Genomic DNA, 21,013 nt, shown 5'->3' on the forward strand with positions numbered 1-21,013 from the left:
TACAGTTAGAGTGAGGTAGTTTAAAAATTATCTACAATAGAACCATTTGCCAAAGTGACTTTTAAAATGCACCAAGCAATTTAATTTACCTTTAGTGCTTTAGAGAAATAATTTTAAAAATTTCCAGGTACTCTTTTTTAAAATTAAGAAAAGGAAACAATTTAATTAAATAAATACAAAAAAAAGTTTTACATATTCCTGAATTTTCAACTAGCTACACAAAGCATGGATTATTCTTATTAGAAAACAACAGTATTACAAAAATTTTAAATAAATAAATAGCTGCCATAAAATTTCAACATAATATATAGTCAACTAGTTCTGTGTTATGGTCAGTTAATAGAAACATAGCAGGAATGATGATATGAGCAAAAGTAAACAGAACAAAGAAGAAAAAAAAGAAAAAAAAAAGAAAGACAGTGAGAAGAGAAAAATAAAGACGAAGAAAGTGCGTTATTGAACGAGCTAATTACATGAGGTCACCAAGAGGAACATCCTGTAACTGAGGCGCTGGGATGAGAACAACATCCGCTGCTGTCAGTGCCCTGGTGTCTCCCTCACCCGGGCGCAAAGGAGCCGCCCCAGCGCTCCACAGGAAGGCCCGGCGGGCGCGCTCTCCTCTCCGACACTCCCCCGGAAGGATCACGGAGCTGTGCTCTTGGCCTGCATGGGTCGCAGCTCGCTCCACCTGAGGACCCCCGGCTGGAGGGACCCCCGGCTGGAGGGCCCGGAGACCGCCGCGTCTGGCAGCGCTGCTTCCACCCCTACCACGAAGGCTCAAAGACGATGGTCAGCTCCGGCTTTTCTTCTTGAAGTGTTTCTAACGCACTTTTTGTCTCATAATTGAAATACATTTCAGACAACCTGTAAAAGCAAACAGAGAGCCTGGGTTGCACACTTCAGATAACTCTCTCAGAGTCGTTAACCTTAGAAGTGTCTTCTCTCCATTTCCCTGAACTCCACACACTTCTAAAATGTTAAAAAAAAAAAAAAAAAAAAAGGGACCACAACTCCCAGCGTGCTCCGCGTGCTCGCCGCTGTCGCCGCCGCCGAGACCAAGATGGCCGCGAGACTCCGCGGCTTCCTCAAGAATGCCTGGGCCGAGGAGCCAGCGCTCGTCGTGTCCTTCGTCGCCGGGAGCCTCGCTTACACCAAGTACTCCATCACCATCAACAAGGCCACGCCCCACAACTACCCAGTGCCCGTCCGCGATGACGGGACCAGCCGGACGTGCCCAGCCACCCCCAGACCCCCAGGGCCCCAGCCTGGAGTGGCTGAAGAAACTGTGAGCGCCCCCAATGACAGAGGAGGCCCCTCCCACAGCTCCCAGTAAAAATGTGGGGGAAAAAAAAAGCTCTAAGTGCCCGATGTGGTCCTGTTATATTTTTAACTATGTAGTTGGGAACTTTTTAAGCATACATAAAAGTATAGAAAATAGTATAATGAACCCCCTGTGTCCATTACCCAAGTTCGACTATTAAACAGGTCATGTCAACCTGTTTCTTCTATTGCCCACCCACTCCTCCCACCCATGGATTATTTTAAATATTGCATTTAATGCATCTGTCAATAATTCACTTTGTGACACTAAAATATAATTACAAGATCACTATCACACCAAAACTGTTTAACAATAATTTCTTAGTATCACTGTATGTCCAGTCAGCATTTACACTTCCTTAACTGTCTTGTAAATTTTTTTACCTTATGTTCATTTAGTCATGAACCCAACCAATTCTACACATTGCATTTGCCCAGGATGCCTCTCACATTTTCTTTGATGTAAGTTCTTCCTCCTCTTTAATAAAGTTTCCCTTGCAACTTAACTAATAAATCCGCCCATTTGTCCTGCACCATTTCTAACCATCTCAATGTGGTGGTGTTATATACTGAATGCTTGTCTTCCTTAAAATTTCCCATGATGAAGCCCGAACCCCTAATGTGATGGTACTTAAAGGTGAGGCCCTTGGGAGGTAGGTAGAGTTAGATGAAGTTGTGAGGGTGGGGCCCTCAGGATGGGGTGAGTGCCCTTCCAGGAGAGATACCAGAGAGTTTGTTCTTTCTCCCCTGTCTTCTCTCCCTTGCCTCCCCTCACTCCATGCAATCACATAGCAAGAAGGTAGCCATCTGCAAGTCAGGAAGAGGACTCTCACCAGCAACCAAATTCATCAGAGACTTGATTTTGGACTTTCCAGCCTCCAGTATTGTGAGAAAATAAATCTCCGTGTTTGAGTCACAGTCTAGAACAGCTTGTTATCGTAGCCTGAGAAAACAGGTTGATTGCATTCATGGATTCTTCAATCTATTTTGAGCCTGTCCCTCAGCCTGGGTCCTGAATGTCCCTCAGGGCTAGGTCAGTGACTCTACATGTAGCAGTGTCCCCAGCTTTGACCTGACCAATCCTTCTTTTCTTCCCCCATCTCTCTTAGCTCTGGGAATGTTGGCTTGTCCTGCAGCAAACGTGCTCCATTACGTCCGCACAAGGATGCAAGGCTGATTCAAACTTGTATTTATTCAAACCTGCATTCCAACAGGTTCTCAGTCTTGAGATCATTAATATGGACAGAAGTCCCTGGACTAAAGGAATTTATATTTTGGGAGCAGAGATAGATAATAAATAAACAAGAAAACGACATAGTACATAAGATGTGCCTCACTGCAGAGGAGAATGAGAAGAAAAAAGCGCTTGCTTCTATTTTCAGTAGAATAGTCAAAGACAGCCTCGCAGAGAGGAAGACCTTTAAGAGAGAATTTAGGAATGTACAGAGAATAATGCATGTGGATACTGAAGGGGAGAGAGTTCTAGGCAGGAAGAAAAGCAAGTGCAAAAATCCAGAGATGACAGTGTTCTTGCAAAACAGCAAGGAGACCACTGTACTGGGGTAGAATAAGCAAGGGTTGGGAGAAGCGGAATCTTCAGAAGCAGGAGAGGCTGGATTATGTGGGGCATGGAATACACCATGAGTTTGTTGCTCTGATTATGAAAGTGATAAGTCACCAGACGATGTTGGCAAGAGTGATATGATCTGAGTTATATTTTAGCTGAATCCCTTGTCTGCTAAAATCAGAATAACAGATGCAGGGTGGCCTGTCAGAATGCCACCATGACAATCCAGACACCACGTGATGGTGGCTTGAGCCAGGGAAGAAGCCATGAAGCTGGCCAGAAGTGGTCAGGGAGTGGCCAAGCTGGGAAGGCAGAGCTCACAGGATGTGCTGACACATTGGACGTGGTTATAAGAAAAAAGAGACAGTGACGACAGAACCAGAAATGTTTTGGCCTGAGCAACTTGGAGGAAGTGACCATTGACTGAGATGGGGAAGAATCAGATTTCAGGTAGAAGAGAATAGCATGGGTGTGGATCTGGATGTGACGTTTGAGAGGTTTATTAAATCTCCAAAAAGAAAGATCAGACAAGCACGCAGACACAGAATTTACGGACATGTAATCTGGAGGCCACAGCACATATATCATGAATCCAGAAGACCAGGTAATTTAAATGAGGGAGAAAGTATAGGGAAGAAAAATTAGCCCAGCAACTGAGCTCTGAGGATTCAACACATAAGGGTCAGGATGATGAAGAAAGGGCCAGAAAGGAGACTGAGTAGAAAGAGCTGATGAAATAGGAGAAAACCCAGGAGAACATGTTGGCCTTAAAGCCAAGCAGTGAAAACATCTTCAGGGAAAAGTGCGATCATCACAGCTGACAGAACCGTGGGACTCGCCAGGAAGCTCTTACTAGAGAGGAGACGACTACCTCAGTGGTATCACAGAGGTGGGTCGGCAATGTCCTGACACACTGTTGAATTTCATGTAATTTCCAATCTTGCTGTTCCTGGAGCACTCTTTTCCCAATTAGGAATCCTCAGAAACAAAACAACAAGATCTCCACTACGTAAAGACCCTTCCAAATCGGATGAACCATAGACGAGTTCTACAAAGTACGGTTCCTTGTGTAGAACAGAATCCTGCTTGGCCATGACTGCATTAGGACTTGTGTTTCTTTAGGGAATATGGATGAAATCCAGCTTAACTTTGGTTGTTCTAATGGTCTCAATGAAGTGGAATGTGTAGTTTAAGCCCCATATTCTCTGTTTTAAAAAATCCACACAACTGACCCAGGCCCAACCTAATCCTGAGTGGCTGCAAATGAAGCCAGAGTCATCCTGGATTTTGATAACAGTCAACATTTCCTGAGGACTCAGAGTCCCGCCACGGGCATCGCTGCAGCGCGCACTCACCCCAGGTTCTGCAGGAGGCAGCTCTGCTGTTTCAGCACTTCACAGAACATCATGACCCCCAGGTCGCCCAGGTCATTGTTGCCTAGGCTCAGCTTTTGCAGGCTCTGGCTGGAGGTCAGAATTGTGGAAAGATCCCAGCAGCAGTGTGATGTGAGGTTGCAGTTGTCTAATCTGCAAAAGGGGGTGATTTAAAGAAAACATCCCCTTAACCATCCCCCCAGCTCCCCAAGATCTTAGCATCTTAGTCTGTCTTCTTTCAGGTACAAAAAAGAAAAAGAGCACAGGACTAACTAGCTTGAAGCAGCCTTGTATGCCAGTCATGATTCTTCTCTCTCCTTTTCAGATAGGAGCATCTCTTTCAAATCCACTGCATTGCACAGATCAAATTAGTAACAGTGGTTTGTTCACCAATTTACCGAATTCTGTGCCCTTCCCTACATTTCCATTAAATATGTGTCATACTGCCCCTTTGTTTTGTGGTACAGAAAACTGTGATGGAACGGACTCCAGTTCCTACCTTTATATCATCTAGAAGGACTCCTCCCAGTCCCATGATCCTGTAACAAGGCAAACTCTAAGAAGACACCTCACTTCTAAGATACAGATTATCTTGTGGCCACTCTGCCTAAACTTCCCTCCACCCTTGGCCACCATGTGTTCTCATCGCTGTAATAAGTGGAAGGACTTACTCCAACACCTGAAGCTTGCAGTCGGGGTGCAAGAGTCCCTCACAGAGTAGCTTGATCCCCTTGTCTCCGAGAGTGTTGCCTCGCAGGTAAAGGTGCGTGAGATTCTGATTAGTGCTGAGTACCGAGGACAAAGCTGAACAACAGACTGACGTAAGGCCAGAATTCACCAACCTGTAGAAGGACGGGGAGAAGAGTCCTCAGTGCCCAGCTCTTCCCCAACACTGTGCAGCTGCTTCAACTCCGTGCCCTGTCCTCTCTCAGCAGCTGCAGCCTTTAGCTCAGAGAGCAGAAGCCAGCATCTCGGATATAATCTGGGGAGAGCATGGCCTGCTGTCTGTGGCTGCCACAGGAGACACAAATGATGCCTCAGCAGACATTTTGCTGGATCATTCCGACAGAAAGAGAGCCAAGGCAAACTGAGCCGGTTACCCCATACTCCTGCTTCTCACACAGCTTTCCTCCAACCAGGAGTGCTCCTCAGCACCACTCCTTCCAGAAAGACATCCCAGCGGTTATCCTCGACTAATAATGCCCGTAACACTGCAGACACCTGTTCTTTTGTTTGTTTTTTGTTTTTGTTTTTGCTTTTGTTTTGTTTTGAAGAGAGACAGGAAAAAAAAATCCTCCTCATGGAAAGTCAGCGTGGATTTAAACATCAAAGACAACAGGTGAATGTCCATTGTGACCTTCTAAGCTGTAGCTAGGGCTGTGACAGGAACACTATGGGGCCCTTAGCAATTGCCACCTCCCGCCTTCCTGCTCCCCTAAATGCACCTTTCACTTCTTTCTCGCTGCAGCCCTCAACCACATTGGAGAAGTGGGAGGATCATTTGAGTCCAGGAAGTCGAGGCTGCAGTGAGCCATGATTGCGCTGCCACACTCTAGCCTGGGCGACAGAGTGAGACCCTGCCTAAATAAATAAATAAGGCCAGGTGCAGTGGCTCATGCCTGTAATCTCAGCACTTTGGGAGGCCCAGCACTTTGGGAGGGTGGATCACGAGGTCAGGAGTTCAAGACCAGCCTGGCCAACATGGTGAAACCCTGTCTCTACTAAAAATATAAAAATTAGTTAGGGTGGTGGTGGGCACCTGTAATCCCAGCTACTCGGGGAGGCTGAGGCAGGAGAATTGCTTGAACCCGGGAGGCAGAGGTTGCAGTGAGCCGAGATTGCCACTACACATCAGCCTGGGTGACAGAACGAGACTCTGTCTCAAAAACAAATAAATAAAAGAAAAAGGCTCTTGCTCTGTCACCCAGGCCGAGTGCACAGCTCACTGCAGTCTTAAACTCCTGGGCTCAGACAATCCACCCACCCTGGCCTCCCAAAGTGGGATTACAGGCGTGAACCACTGACCCAGAGACCAGTCTTATTTGATTATTATATCAACCTGGCAAGGAAGGAGTGCAGCTAAAACTATTACATACATTTTACAGATTAGAAATCAAAGGCTTATAAAGATTACATGTTTCTCTCAAGGCCACAGAGCAGGTGTGTGGTGGGGAGGGATCCAGACCCGGACTTTCCACGTTTTAGTCTCATCGTCTCCCCACTGCCCTTTCTGTCCACCTCTGTCTTCCTTCTGCACAGCAAAGGGCCTCTTAGAGCATAAAACCCCAGAAATGCATTCATCTCAATGGACTTAAGAGTTTTGATGTACTATTCTTGAGTCAAATTAAGCCCATTCTATCACCCAGGAAGAGCATAAGAGCTGTAAAATCACTAGTGGTGGAATTCCTGGGAGCATAGATGCTCAGAGGGTAGTCTACAGTACACAGAAAGCCTCATACTCCAGCCCTTCCACAAAGCCAGGAGTAGCCTCCTTCCTACCAGAGTCCTTGGTAATGGCATGTTTTTAAGCTCTTTGGTGTCTAAGAGGCAGGAAAAATAGAAATACAGAAAAAGTTTATTCAGACAGTAAAGTGTGAGCAGATGACCAGCAGGAAAAAGCGATTATCCACCTACTGGTTTCTATCTTCCCAATTAAGGAAGAATCAAATTGAAAAGACACAGTAAGCAAGACTAATAGGGAAATGAAACCCAAGAGAGACAGACAAAAACAAAGCAAGTTTTGAGTGGCTTCTACTAAGCTCTCACCCCCAGGTAAGAATTCTATTAGAGGGTTGTTGTTAATGAACATGCAGAAGGGATTTGTAGGATTCCTGGCAAAGGCCAGGGACATTCCAGTAGAATGGGGATGGTCTTCAAAGAGGAAAAGAGAAAATATTTTTAAAGTTATGTAGTTAAAGTTACGCAGGCTTTACCACTATTTCCAAAAAGGAGTAGAATGGATTATTCAACAGATGTTTGGGGAGCACTACACAGTAGTAATAGTAATAGAAGTAGCAACAGACAGTGTAGTTTTGTTAAGAACATGTCATACCCAGATTGTGAAAATGCTGGTAACTATTAAGCAATGGTTACACTAAACACATAATAAAGTGTTTAAAGAATCAAACAACCATGTCCCACCAACCAATCCTTGGATTAGAGGAATGTGATCGACATAACATCTTGATTTGAACCAATCCACCTAACTGAACTCTACATTTACCAAGCTAGATATCTTGCCATGTACTGTAATAAGTTAATTTGTTGGGGATTTTTATTTATTAACTACCTGCTTATGTCACAAAAATGTCTCATAATGAAAACTGAATCCCAGTGCTTAGGGAGGTCAAGGTGGGAAGACCACTTGAGGCCAGGAGTTTGAGATGAGCCTGGGCAACATAGCAAGATCCTGTCTCCACAAAACAATTTTTAAACATTTTAAACATTACCCAGGCATGGTGGTACACACCTGTAGTCTTAGCTACTCAGAAGGGTGAGGCAGGAAGATTGCCTGAGCCCAGGAGTTCAAGGCTACAGTGAGCTATGATCCTACCACTGCACTCCAGCCTGAGCCACAGAGAAAAAACCCTGTCTTAAAAAAAGAAAGGAAAGAAAGAAAGAGAGAGAGAGAGAGAGGGAGGGAGGGAGGGAGGGAGGGAGGGAGGAAGGAAAGAAAGGAAAGGAAAGGGAAGGAAGGAAGGAAGGAAGGAAGGAAGGAAGGAAGGAAGGAAGGAAGGAAGGAAGGAAGGAAGGAAGGAAGGAAGGAAGGAAGGAAGGAAGGAAGGAAGGAAACTGAGGAAGAAGATTGAGCATGTGTGACCTTGAGCAATATTGAGACAGGCAGCACACACAGTATTTATTGTGTGCTTGACATGGATGATGACTTTAAATAGGATTATCTCATTGAATGATCACAACCTCAAGATGGGAAAGTTATTTTTATCCCTACTTTTAAATGGACAAAATGAGGATCACAGCAATTAAAAAATAAGTAGGAGCTTCTTAGATGGATGGTAGAAAGTGGGAAAGTGGGGGTAACCCTCCAGGCAAAATGAAAAGAGTATGCAAGGATAAGGAAGATTAAAAGAACCACCAAGGTGTTTCAAAACTAATTCATAGCTAGGCACAGTGATGTCCACCTGTAGTCCCAGCTACTTGGGTGGCTAAGATGGGAGGATTGCTTGAACCCAGGAGTTCAGATGAGATTGGGCGCCCTGGGTGGTATGGCAGTAGGCGAACCCAGGAGTTCAAATTCAGCCTCAGCCACAGAGCAAGTCCGCATCTCTAAAACAGCAAAACAAAACTTACTCAACATGACTCAAAATGGAGTGCAAGGTGTGGCAGGAGAGAGGGCAGCATCAGGGACAGCCTTGTGTGCCAAGCTAAGACGTCACTCTGACAACAGAGAAGAACTTTTGAAGGTTTTTGAACAAAGGGTCAATATTTTCAAATTTGCATTTTAAAAAGTTCCCTCTGGTGTAACGATGAGTGGTAGAGGGAACTGAAAGCAGAGCTTTAGGACTGTCCTCCATGTACTCACTTGGCAGCCTCCTGGAAAGCCCCACCATTCAATGAGGCGGGAGGAAGAGGGCAGGAGCAGGTCAGAGAACGGGGGTGGAAGGTGGGGTATGATAATTAAACCAATGTTGCAAACGCTCAGCATGTGTGACCTTGAGCAATATTGAGACAGGCAGCACACAATATGCAGCTAGACATGAGGACCTAAAGTTCAAGAAAAAAAAATGTGGCTATACCTAACACATAGGCTATACCTAACACACAGCCACATGTATGGCTACACCTAACACATAAAATGCATAAAAGTTTTGACTGATTAATGCCACTTATAGATATCTATCTCAAAAGCAAATACACATGCATAAAACTATATATAAAAATGTGATTTTTGCAGAGTTGTTTGTAATAGTGGAAAAGAACAGTTATCCCAAAATGCCTTATTTGATGAAATAAATCATGGTAAAGGACACTATGGGATATTATGCCCCAATCAATAGATCTACACAAATCAGCGTGGAAATTTATCCATGATAAGTGAAAAAAAAGGATATCACAGAAAAATATTTATATCATGGTTCTAGTTTCAATAGATAGGGTGTTATGGATTGAACTGTTTCCTCCAAGACTTTACATATGGAAGTCCTAGGCCCCAGTACTTCAGACTGACGTTATTTGGATATTGGTTACTGAAAATGTAATTAGTTAAGATGAGGTTGTTACTAATCTTTTTTTTTTTTTTTTTGAGACGGAGTCTCGCTCTGTCGCCCAGGCTGGAGTGCAGTGGTGCGATCTCTGCTCACTGCAAGCTCCGCCTCCCGGGTTCACACCATTCTCCTGCCTCAGCCTCCCACTAGCTGGGACTACAGGCGCCCACCACCACGCCCGGCTAATTTTTTGTATTTTTAGTAGAGACAGGGTTTCACCGTGTTAGCCAGGATAGTCTCGATCTCCTGACCTCGTGATCCGCCCGCCTCGGCCTCCCAAAGTGCTGGGATTACAGGCGTGAGCCACCACGCCCATGACTTGTGTTCTTTCACAGGGAAACGTGGGACATGGAGAAAGACGCACACAGACACAGGGAAGACGCCACGTAGACATAAAGGCAATGGTGTGGGAGAGGCATCTACAGGTCAAGGAATGTCAAAATGTGTCAGCAAGATGACATTCCACCAGACACCAAAGAGAAGCATGAACAGATTCCCCACAGCCCTCAGAAAGACCCAGCCTGCTGGTATCTTAATCTCACACTTCTGGCCTCCAGAACTGAGGGACAATAAATTTCTGTTGTTTAAGCTTCTCTGTTTGTGATACTTTATTACAGCAGCTCTAACAGACTAGGCATTTAAAATACTATGTAACAATGTATTACAAATGCAACATGAAAATCGCATAGGTCTTCATTCACATTACTGATATAAATACCACCCAGATCAGCATATACAGGAAATCCATTTGTCCATAATTAGCAACCAATATGTGTTCACAAAGCTCTGATACTCCCTTGGATGGACGGACGGACGGATGGATGGATGGATGGATGGATGGACGGATGGACGGACGGATGGACAGACGGATGGATGGACGGACGGATGGACAGACGGATGGATGGACGGATGGACGGACGGATGGACAGACGGATGGATGGACGGACGGATGGACAGACGGATGGATGGACGGACGGACGGATGGACAGATGGATGGATTATATAACAATCTATTGTATTTTTAAAAGTCTGGATGGTTGCTCATCAGACTATTGTAAATGGCTCTCTCAGAAGAGGGCTGAGAAGGAGCTTTCACTTTCCACTTTGTCTGTACTATGATATGTTTACACCAAGCATGTGTTACTTTTCTAATAAAAAGTCTGTGAATGACATCTGGGTTTAAGACCTATCCTTGTTGAAATTGAGAGGTATATGAAAATTCTCAGGGAGTGTAGAAACATTTAGTAACAAACAAACAAACAAAAAGGTAAACCCGGCAGGCTGTGGGGCTCACGCCTGTAATCCCAGCACTTTGGGAGGCCAAGGCAGGCAGATCACCTGAGGTCAGGAGTTCAAGACCAGCCTAGCAAACATGGTGAAATCCCGTATCTACTAAAAATACAAAAATTAGCCAGGCATGGCAGTGCACACCTGTAGTCCCAGCTACTCAGGAGGCTGAGGCGGGAGAATTGTTGGAACCCAGGAGGCGGAGGTTGCAGTGAGCCAAGATTGCGCCACTGCATTTCAGCCCTGGTGACAAGAGTAAGACTCCATTTCAAAAAAAAATAAAACAACAAAACTAAACCAGTGGCAAAATCCCCAGACCACAGGAAGAGAAGCCAATGCAGAATCCAGGAAGGGGGAAGCTATAACATTAGCAGGAAAGACTGAGCAGTGACCTAAACGTAAGAGAGAAGAAGGCTTCCAAAGAGGAGGAGAGAAGTGAATTAAAGGCAGCAGACATCAACTAAAATAAGGACTGGGAAGGACCTGTACGACCTACAAGGACCCAGCCTGATGATGCCTCAGTTTCAGACTCTGGCCTTCAGAACTGAGCGGCAATAAACTCTTGTTGTTCAGGCCGCTCTGTTTGTGACACTTTATCACAGCAGCTCTACCAGGTCGGGTATTGACTACATAGAGTGTATTACAGATGCCAACAGGCACATTTGTAATTGGTTTGTTTGTCATTTGGAATTTGGAACCAGGATCAGAGAGTCACCTGAGCGCCTATGGCTGGGCCCCTTCGGTTCCATCTGCTTTGCCTGGAGGGCTCTTCCGGCTCCTTCACAGCTCATCCCATACTTCACTTAGCACCTGCGCCAATGTCACCCGCTCAGAGAGGCACTCGCCAAGCCTGAGCAGAGAAGCACCCCTCACCGTCACTCTAGTTTTTCTTATAGCTCTTATACACACTGTATATTGTTTAGCTTGTCTATTATCTGTTATCGTTTCCCTAAAATAATGGTAGTGAAAACAGGGTTGTGGTCTGTTTTACTCACGGCTACTGTCAGTGCCCACCACAGAGCCCCCAGAGGGCCTGCAAAATAAAGGGACCCAGTCATGTCTGTTGAACAAACCTAGAGAAGCAGAAGTCAAACTGCTAAGGAAGGGTAACGCCCTAACTGAGGAAGGGTAACGCCCTAAAAGGCGGTTTGCTGAGGAAGGGTAACGCCCTAAAAGGCGGTTTGCTGAGGAAGGGTAACGCCCTAAAAGGCGGTTTGCTGAGGAAGGGTAACGCCCTAAAAGGCGGTTTGCTGAGGAAGGGTAACGCCCTAAGGCGGTTTGCTGAGGAAGGGTAACGCCCTAAGGCGAGGAAATGAAGGCCCTGCACGAAGACTTCACAGAAAGAGACATGGTCACATCTGAGGATGGGCTGATGGGACAGGCCCAAGGAAGGATCAGAGCTTTGTGAACAGATATTGGTTGTTAATTACGGATTAGTGGATTACTCCTTTGGGAAGACCTTTCCTGCTCTATTTTGTCTTGAATGCTGATCTGGCTGGTATATGTATTAATAATATGAATGAATGAAGACTTATACAATTTGCTTGTTATATTTGTAGATATTATTGACAGAATCAAGATTTGAAACTGCTTAGTCAATGGGTCAAAAGACAGGTAAGATGAGGTTTAGCAAAGCTAAATTGAAGGTCCCACCCTTAGGCTGAGAGCCAGAGGAAGAAGCCCCCTAGAGAGCCCATTAGCAACATCTCCTAAGGCAATGCACTGGGAATTAAGGCAGTGGCTGGGGGGAGGGGGTCACAGACGTTTGTCTACACTGAGTTCCACTACCTTCTCTCTGAGTGTCCTTGGACAAAGTTATGAGGCTCCCTGAGTTGTATTTTCTCCTCTTCAAACTGGTGACACAGATACCCACCTTACAGCATCTTTCTGACGCCAACTGAGAAAATCCATGTAAGAACAGGAAAGAGCAGGTGATACGGGAAAGTGGTACAGGGAAAGTGCATGATTATTAGTGGGTATTCTCTACTACTGTTCACTGCAGAATTCCAACATGAACCAAAAGGTTTATGTAACTGCCAAAAAGCATAAGGAAATCAGAGGCTCCACCAGTGAAACCATAGTTCTCTGCAACAGGAGCTAAAACATCCACCACGCATCATCAGGTCTGGGCACCAAATTTCAAAGAGAGACACTAACAAACCAGCCTGTGTACCTGGGAGAGCACGGCTACACAGGTGAAGATGCTGAGCCATGACACTGTTGAGGATAAAGAGGCTGCAGGGTAAAAGCTCTCTCCTAGTGCAGAGGCTGCAGGGTAAGAGCTCTCTCCTAGTGTAGAGGCTGCAGGGTAAAATCCCTCTCCTACTGTAGAGGCTGCAGGGTAAAATCCCTCTCCTACTATAGAGGCTGCAGGGTAAGAGATCTCTCCTACTGTAGAGGCTGCAGGGTAAGAGCTCTCTCCTACTGTAGAGGCTGCAGGGCAAGAGCTCTTTCCTGGTGTAGAGGCTGCACGCACTGTACGATAACTTGCATGCTTGCAAGCATGCACACATAAAATGGGTGACTATTCATGTGAATGCCTTGGAAGCAAGTTTTTCCCTCAATGGGCAATTGGGCTGCACAATCTCTAAGGTTTCTTCCAACACTAAGAAACTCTAATGCTATAATCATAAATTAGCATAAATTATCTCATTAGCAGTAGTATACATTATACGCATCCAGTCCTTCAAACCATTTCTGATCTTTTTACCTCCTTACTGTACCTTCAACTCTGCCTGACCAGAGTAACCCCCATCCATGTTTTCCACATAATTCACCTCTGAAAAGAAGTTACTTTTCTGCTGAGACACCCATGAAGACTTACCCCAGTTTCTGCAGGTTACATTGTGGATTCTTGGCTTTTTCGCATAAAATTGCGACTCCTGCGTCTCCCAGGGCATTCTCCCCCACGTAGAGTCTGGTCAGGGAACGGTTGGTGCTCAATACTGACGCAAGATCCTGACAACACGCTGATGTGAGGCAGCAGCTGACCAGCCTTCCATAAAGATGGCAGAATGTCAGTCATGTCTCTCACCCACGCTCCACCACGAACAAGGAGGCACCTGTACCTGCCACTGCCTCTACTCCAGTTTACACATGGAAAGGGAGTGGACCCAAGCTCTACGTACACTTCTGATTTCCTCTTCCATCTGGCGGAATAACAAGCATTCTCCAAGCTCGCACCAATACTACATCTTCCCAGCTCCCTACACTCAGGTTTATTGTGGTGAAATACGTGTAAAATGAAATTTACCATCGTAACCATTTTTAAGTGCACGATTAACGGCCTTAAGCACATTCACATTGTTGTGCAACCATCTTCACCACCATCTCCAGAACTCCTTTCATCTTGCAGAACTGAAACTCCATAACCATTAAACAATGTCTTCCCGTTCCCCGCTCTCCCATTGCCTGCAACCACCTTTCTTTCTGTCTCTATGAATCTGACTATTCTAGGCACCTCCTATAAGGACAATCACAGAGTATTTGCCCTTTCAAGCCTAGCTTATCTTACTTAGCATAATGTCCCTGAGGCTCACCCATGTTGTAGTGTGTACTAGAATTCCTTTTAAACAGCTTTAAATGTATGTACATTCAGCATGTACATATATAGCACTTTTCAACACCCTTTATCCGTTGAAGGACGTTTGGGTTATTTCCACCTTTCGGCTATTGCTAATAGTGTTGCTATGGACATGGGTGTACAAATAACATGTTTGAGTTCCTGCCTTTTTTTTTTTTTTTTTAACTCTTCCTCTGTTACCCAGGTGGGAATGCAGTGGCATGATCTTGACTCACTGCAACCTCTGCCTCCCAGGTTCAAACGATTCTCTTGCCTCCACCCCGAGTAACTGGGATTGCAGGCATGTGCCACCACGCCTGGCTAATTTTTGTATTTTTAGTAGAGACAAGGTTTTACTATGATGGCCAGGCTAGTCTCAAACTCCTGACCTCAAGTGATCCACCTGCCTCGGCCTCCCAAAATGCTGGGATCACAGGTGTGAGCCACTGCGCCTGGCTGAGTTCCTGCTTTGAACTCTTTTTGCAGATATACCCAGGAGTGGAAATGCTGGCTTCAATAGTAATTCTATATTGTTTTAGGAACTGCCGTGCTGTTTTCCACACTGGCTGCATCATTTACTTTCCCACCAGCAATACACCATGGCTTCCATTTCTCCGCATCCACGCCAATACTTGTTGTTTTCTAGTTTTCTTGCTTTTGTTTAATAATAGCCATCCTAATGGGTGAGAATTGGCCCTTCCATTTTTAAGTGTTTTTTTCTCACCTTCAAAATGCAAGTCTCCCAGAAGCATTCAGGGAAGGGCTGCGTACAACATCGAGTGTCTGCATTGCTTTAGCACCATTTTTCTTATACAACATGAGGACTCAGGGCTTGTCATGAAATTCTAAAACTCCTCTAAAGCAATGCATTACACTGGTTTTTTTCTTTTTCTCAGCTAAGGCAGTGGGCACCCTACAGGCAGTCATCTTTTTTTATTACTTATACCCCTTGTCAGGGTTGAGTGTGTGACTTTCCCCACAACAAACACTAACTGACCGAAACGCTACAGACACCCAGAGACAAGCACACGCAGCCACCTGAGCCGCCGAGGCCACTGTCACTCAAACTCCAGCCCACCAGGCCTCACTGAAGCCAGAGTGCGAAACATGCCTTGTTGGCAGGGCTTCCTTTGGGGAATGGGCTCAACTCACCAGAGCTTCTTCAGATTGCACAACAGGTGCTTCAGTCCCACACACAGAAGTCTGATCCCGAAGTCGCCAAGGGCGTTGTCGCTCAGGTCCAGCTCCACCAGCTTCTGGTTGCTGCTGAGGACCAAGGAGATGTCGAAGCAGCACTCATGCGAGAGGCCGCAGCGCCCCAACCTTCATGCCAAGGACAGAGGCAGAAAGCGTCAGAACACATCTGATCAGAGAGCTCCGGAATACAGCACAAGGTCAGCCCTCAGGCTCCCCAGTCACAGCAGAGGGAGCACCCGTCAGTGAACTCCCGGCTATAAACAGTGCCGGGTGCATTGCAGTCACCCCCCAGACAAGTGAATGGTGCGCTCCTGGCTTGTAAGTGAAATGGGCGGTGTGGGCCTGTGCACTCCACCTCCTTCCCTCGTGTTCCTAACTGTTGATGTGCCCGCAGTCGGCTCTGCCCTCGCCAGCGCTGCACTCAGCTATTTCTTGTCTTTACCAACATTGTCACCCCATTGTGCTTGATGATTTCATCCCAGCCATCCATCTATATTGAAAGGAAAAGCAGCTCTGATTCTTTTTCTCTTTTTCTTTTCTTTTTTTTTAGAGACAGTGTCTCACTTTGTTGCACAGGCTGGAGTGCAATGGTGAGATCATAGCTCACTGCCACCTAGAACTCCTGTGCTCAAGGGGTCCACCTGCCTCAGCCTCCCAAGTGGCTGCAAATACCGGCATGTGCTACCATGCTTAGCTATTTTATTTATTTATTTATTTATTTATTTATTTATTTATTATTTTGTAAAGACAAGGTCTCACCAGCTTGCTCAGGCTGGTTTTGAACTCCTGGGCTTATGATCTGCCCACCTCAGCCTCTCAAAGTGCTGGGGTTCCGCACCCCGCTGCAGCTCTGATTCTTTACTGGTTTCACCGTTACACACATGCACACAAACACACACACGCACATCACTACCACCGTCACCACCACCACCAGCAACAAAAATTTATCCCTGTCGTGGGGGCGAGAACGACATTCTAGTTTCTTTCCAGGGCAATAGTTCATAGGTCCCGGAGCCTGTTAGACCACCTTTCTTTCTGTCCCTATCCTTACACCAACTTCAAGCAAATGGACCAATGGATCTCTACTTATCTGCAGAACATCTCATTGTCACCTACCCTTTCCTGTTTGTGTCTCCCTCTCCAGAATCACACAGGGCAATGGCAGTGGGGAGAGAACTTGGGGATGAAGTTGGAGAAATAAGGTTAAGTGTCCCAAAGAGCCAGTCTCCATGGTACGACAATTTGAAATTTATCAAAAGAGCAAAGATCAAGAGAGTGTGATCTATATACACAATGGAATACTGCTCAACCATAGAAAAGAAGGAAGTCACATCTTTGAAGCCACATGGATGGAACTGGAGGCCATTATCTTAAGTGAAACACCTCAGAAACAAAGAGTCAAATACCACATGTTCTCACTTACAAGTGGGAGCTAAACAAAGGGTAACTCCACAGAGCGTAGAGTGATAGACACTGGAGCCTCAGAAGGGTGGGAGGGTGGAGCCAGGTGAGGGCTGGAAAATTACTTATTGGGTACAATGTTCACTATTTGGGTAAGAGTTACACAAAGGCCGGGTGCGGTGTCTCACGCCTGTAATCCCAGCACTTTGGGAGGCCAAGGCGGGCAGATCACGAGGTCAGAAGTTTGAGACCAGCCTAGCCAATATAGTGAAACCTTGTCTCTACCAAAAATACAAAAATTAGCTGGGCGTGGTGGCCCACGCCTGCAATCCCAACTACTCGGGGGGCTGGGGCAGAAGAATCGCTTGAACCCGGGAGGTGGATGTTGCAGTGAGCCAAGATTGCGCCACTGCACTCCAGCCCGTGCGACAAGGCAAGACTCTGTCTCAAAAAAAAAAAGGGGGGGTTACAGTAAAAGCCCAGACACTACCACTGTGCAATAATATATCCATGGAACAAAGCTGCGCTTGCACCTCCTACATCGACAAAAATAAATAAATAAAGTAAAATATAAGGAGCAGAGCAGAGAGAAAGCATTTAAGACACGGAACAGCACAATCAAATCAGAATTTTCTTTTTTTTTTTTTTTTGAGACGGAGTCTCGCTCTGTCGCCTAGGCTGGAGTGCAGTGGCATGATCTCGGCTCACTGCAAGCTCTGCCTCCCGGGTTTATGCCATTCTCCTGCCTCAGCCTCCCGAGTAGCTGGGACTACAGGCGCCCCCACCTCGCCCGGCTAGTTTTTTGTATTTTTTAGTAGAGACGGGGTTTCACCGTGTTAGCCAGGATGGTCTTGATCTCCTGACCTCGTGATCTGCCCATCTTGGCCTCCCAAAATGCTGGGATTACAGGCTTGAGCCACCGCGCCCGGCTCAAATCAGAATTTTCTAAATGACCATCTTACTTTTGTGTGGAGAATGGTCTGGTGAGGGAGAAAGGCAGACACAGCGAGACCAAAGAGCCAACATCCATTCAGTGTGCGTTTCTGACCACCGGCAGGGACTAAGATGCCTGTCCAGGCATGGCAAAGAGGACGGCAAGACAAGCAAATGCAAACCCTATCCCCAGGGAGATGATGGTCCAGGAGGTCACCGCATGTCCAGGCAAGTGGTGACGGTTGCTGGACCTGGGCTGGTGGGGTGAGGATGAGGAGAAGTGGAAAACAGCTCGGGTAGGAGGAAAAATTGATAAGACTGGTGACAAGGTGAGTGTGCTGAGCCGGAGAGGGAGGTAGGAAAATGTCCTAGAGTGGCAGGCTTTAACACTGGCTGTGCGGCTCCTCAAAAATGCAGACGCCTGCATGTATCCACAGAGCAGGGAACGAAACAGAGCTGGTGAGACAGCCCAGGCACAGCACCTGGGGCGTGTGGATCTGAGTCATGGTGTGGGAGGGAGCAAGCACATCATCATTATTATTATTATTATTATTATTTTGAAATGGAATCTCACTCTGTCACCCAGGCAGGAGTGCAATGGTGCGATCTCCGCTCACTGCCACCTCTGCCTCCCGGGTACACGCGATTCTCTTGCCTCAGCCTCCTGAGTAGCTGGGACAACAGGCGAGAGCAAGCACCCTGCAACATTTCAACCCATACAAAGCATTCTGACCAGGCTGGGCAACGTGATGAGACCACATCTCTACAAAAAAAATACACAAATTAGCCGGTGTGGTGGCGCATGCCTGTAGTCCCAGCTACTCGGGGGAGCCGATGTGGGAGGATTGCTTGAACCTGGGAGGTCGACACTGCAGTGAGCCGTGATCACACCACCACACTCCAGCCTGGGTCACAGAGGGAGATCCTGTCTCAAAGAAAAAAAAAAAAAAGTATTTTCATAGTTTTTAGCTGAGGTTACCATTGTGGTAAATGGCAAATTCTTCAATTCCCATCTATGAACATGGTCCATGAGGAAATGGAATATATTGAGCATCATGGTCTTTTCAAGAAATGACATTTTTTTCAGTTCCTCCTTCATTCTTCCCCACACAAAACTTCCCCAGCTGGCCTCGAATCCATTTTGCCTTCTCACTTGTTCTGGGCTGAACTGTGCCTCCCGCCCAAAATTTACGTGTTGAAACCCTAATCCTCAAGACCTCATAATGTGGCTGTTTTGGAAAATGGGGTCTTAAAAGGGGTGACTAGGTTAACATTAGGTCATGTGTGTGAGCCCTAATCCATCAAGACTGTCCCTGTAAGAAGAGGAGACTAGGCCACTCTTCCCCCAGAGGGAAGACGACGTCAGTACACAGGGAGAAGGGGGCATCTACAAGCCAAGGCGGGCAGCCTCAGAAGAAACCAGCCCTGCTGACACCTTGATCTTAGACTTTCAGCCTCAGAACTGCAAGAAAATAAATTTATGTTGTTGAAGCCATTCAGTCTATGGCACTTTGTTACAGCAGAAACCACACCATAGGCCAGGAGCTGTGGCTCACACCTGTAATCCCAACACTTTGGGAGGCCGAGGCAGGTGGATCACCTGAGGTCAGGAGTTTGAGACCAGCATGGACAACATGATGAAACCCCATCTCTACTAAAAATACAAAAGATTAGCTGGGTATGGTGGCGGGTGCTTGTAATCCCAGCTACTCAGGAGGCTGAGGCAGGAGAATCACTTGAACCCAGGAGGCAGAGGTTGCAGTGAGCTGAGATCGCACCACTGCACTCCAGCCTAGGCAATAAGAGCAAAACTCCGCCTCAAAAAAAAAAAAAGAAAAGAAAAGGAAGAAACCACACCAGCAATCTGGTCCTGAAGATCTTTCTCCAGGCTGTTTCTCTCTCTCTCTCTCTCTCATATGAACTTGAAGTCACACAGATCACACGCACGGGTACTCACCACAATCTCCGAATGTTACAGTCAGGATGCTGGAGCGTTTCACACAACACTCTCATCCCTGGATCCCCCAGAGAATTGTCACTGAGGTCCAATTCAGTTAGACTCTGGCTGGTGCTGAGAACTGAAAAGAGGCCCCGGCAAAAACTGGAAGTGAGATGGCTGTTCACCAATCTAGGAATGAGAAGGAAGACAGAGAGAAAAGAAATCAGCCTTGAATAATAACTAACTGGAGCTGGGGGCACCAGTTCAGAGAAATGCCTTCCGGCGATTAAGAAACGGGTCACGAAACCAAAAATTACTCCCAGAGAAATGAAGAGGGCTGCATGAGCCTTGGTAAAGCCAGTTCTGTCTCCTCTCGGATGGACAGCATGAGCCTGTGACTGTGGCTGACTGTGGCACCCTGCAGCCTGCTCCCCAGTGTCCTTCTCTCTCGCCCTTACCAGTCCACTGTCCCAACATGGCCCTGAACGTTCTGTGCTGGGTGACCAGAGGGCAGTCCTCACTCCAGGCTACACAATAGCATCAGGAGTGCTCACAAAAATCCTCAGGCCAGGTTGGGCATGGTGGCTCACACCTGCAATCCCAGCACTTTGGGAGTCCAAGGTGCGCGGATCACTTGAGGTCAGGAGTTCAAGACCAGCCTGGCCAACATGGTGAAATCCTCTCTCTACTAAAAATACAAAACTTAATTGGGTGTGGTGGCACGAGCCTGTAATCCCAGCTACTAGGGAGGCTGAGGCAGGATAATCGCTTGAACCTGTGAGGTGGAAGTTGCAGTGAGCCAAGATCGTGCCACTGCACTCCAGCCTGGGCAACAGAGCGAGACTTCATCTCGAAAAAAAAAAAAATTCCCAAGCCCAGGCCACATCCATGGAAATAAAATCAGAATCTCTGAGGTGCAACCAGACAAATTTTTTAAACTTTTTTTTTTTTTTAGGTGTAACCCAAGTTGGAATGCAGTGGCATGATCACAGCTCACTGTAGCCTTAAACTCCTGGGCTCAAGCAATCCTCTTGCCTCAGCCTCCCGAGTAGCTGAGGTTACAGGCATGAGTCACTGTATCCAGCTATATGGATCTTTTTTAAATGTCCAGGTGACTCCAACATGCAGTCACATTTTTGCTTTTGTTTTTCTGTAAAGAAGTGCTCTCACTTTGCTGCTCGGGAAGGACTTGAATTCCTGGCTTCAAGCAAT

The 21,013-nt window shown here is 46.4% G+C and overlaps 1 protein-coding gene across 3 annotated transcripts in view; it reads right to left on the reverse strand.

The window, feature by feature from the left end:
- Window positions 1-426: 426 nt before the first annotated feature.
- Window positions 427-21,013, reverse strand: part of NLRP3 (NLR family, pyrin domain containing 3) — a 32,217-nt gene continuing 11,630 nt past the window's right edge. The window contains exons 6-11 of one of the 3 annotated variants that reach the window (XM_012000868.1): window positions 19,820-19,990; window positions 15,484-15,654; window positions 13,594-13,764; window positions 4,932-5,102; window positions 4,243-4,413; window positions 427-864 (exon numbers count right to left, since the gene is read on the reverse strand). In XM_012000868.1, the coding sequence (XP_011856258.1) occupies window positions 765-864; window positions 4,243-4,413; window positions 4,932-5,102; window positions 13,594-13,764; window positions 15,484-15,654; window positions 19,820-19,990 (955 nt within the window). In that variant the 3' untranslated portion in view covers window positions 427-764. The remainder of the gene's footprint in view (window positions 865-4,242; window positions 4,414-4,931; window positions 5,103-13,593; window positions 13,765-15,483; window positions 15,655-19,819; window positions 19,991-21,013) is intronic. The other 2 variants (XM_012000875.1, XM_012000884.1) reach the window with 2 other exon arrangements.

This window comes from Mandrillus leucophaeus, unplaced genomic scaffold, assembly GCF_000951045.1.
Source record: "Mandrillus leucophaeus isolate KB7577 unplaced genomic scaffold, Mleu.le_1.0 Scaffold1170, whole genome shotgun sequence".
Lineage (NCBI taxonomy): Eukaryota > Metazoa > Chordata > Mammalia > Primates > Cercopithecidae > Mandrillus > Mandrillus leucophaeus.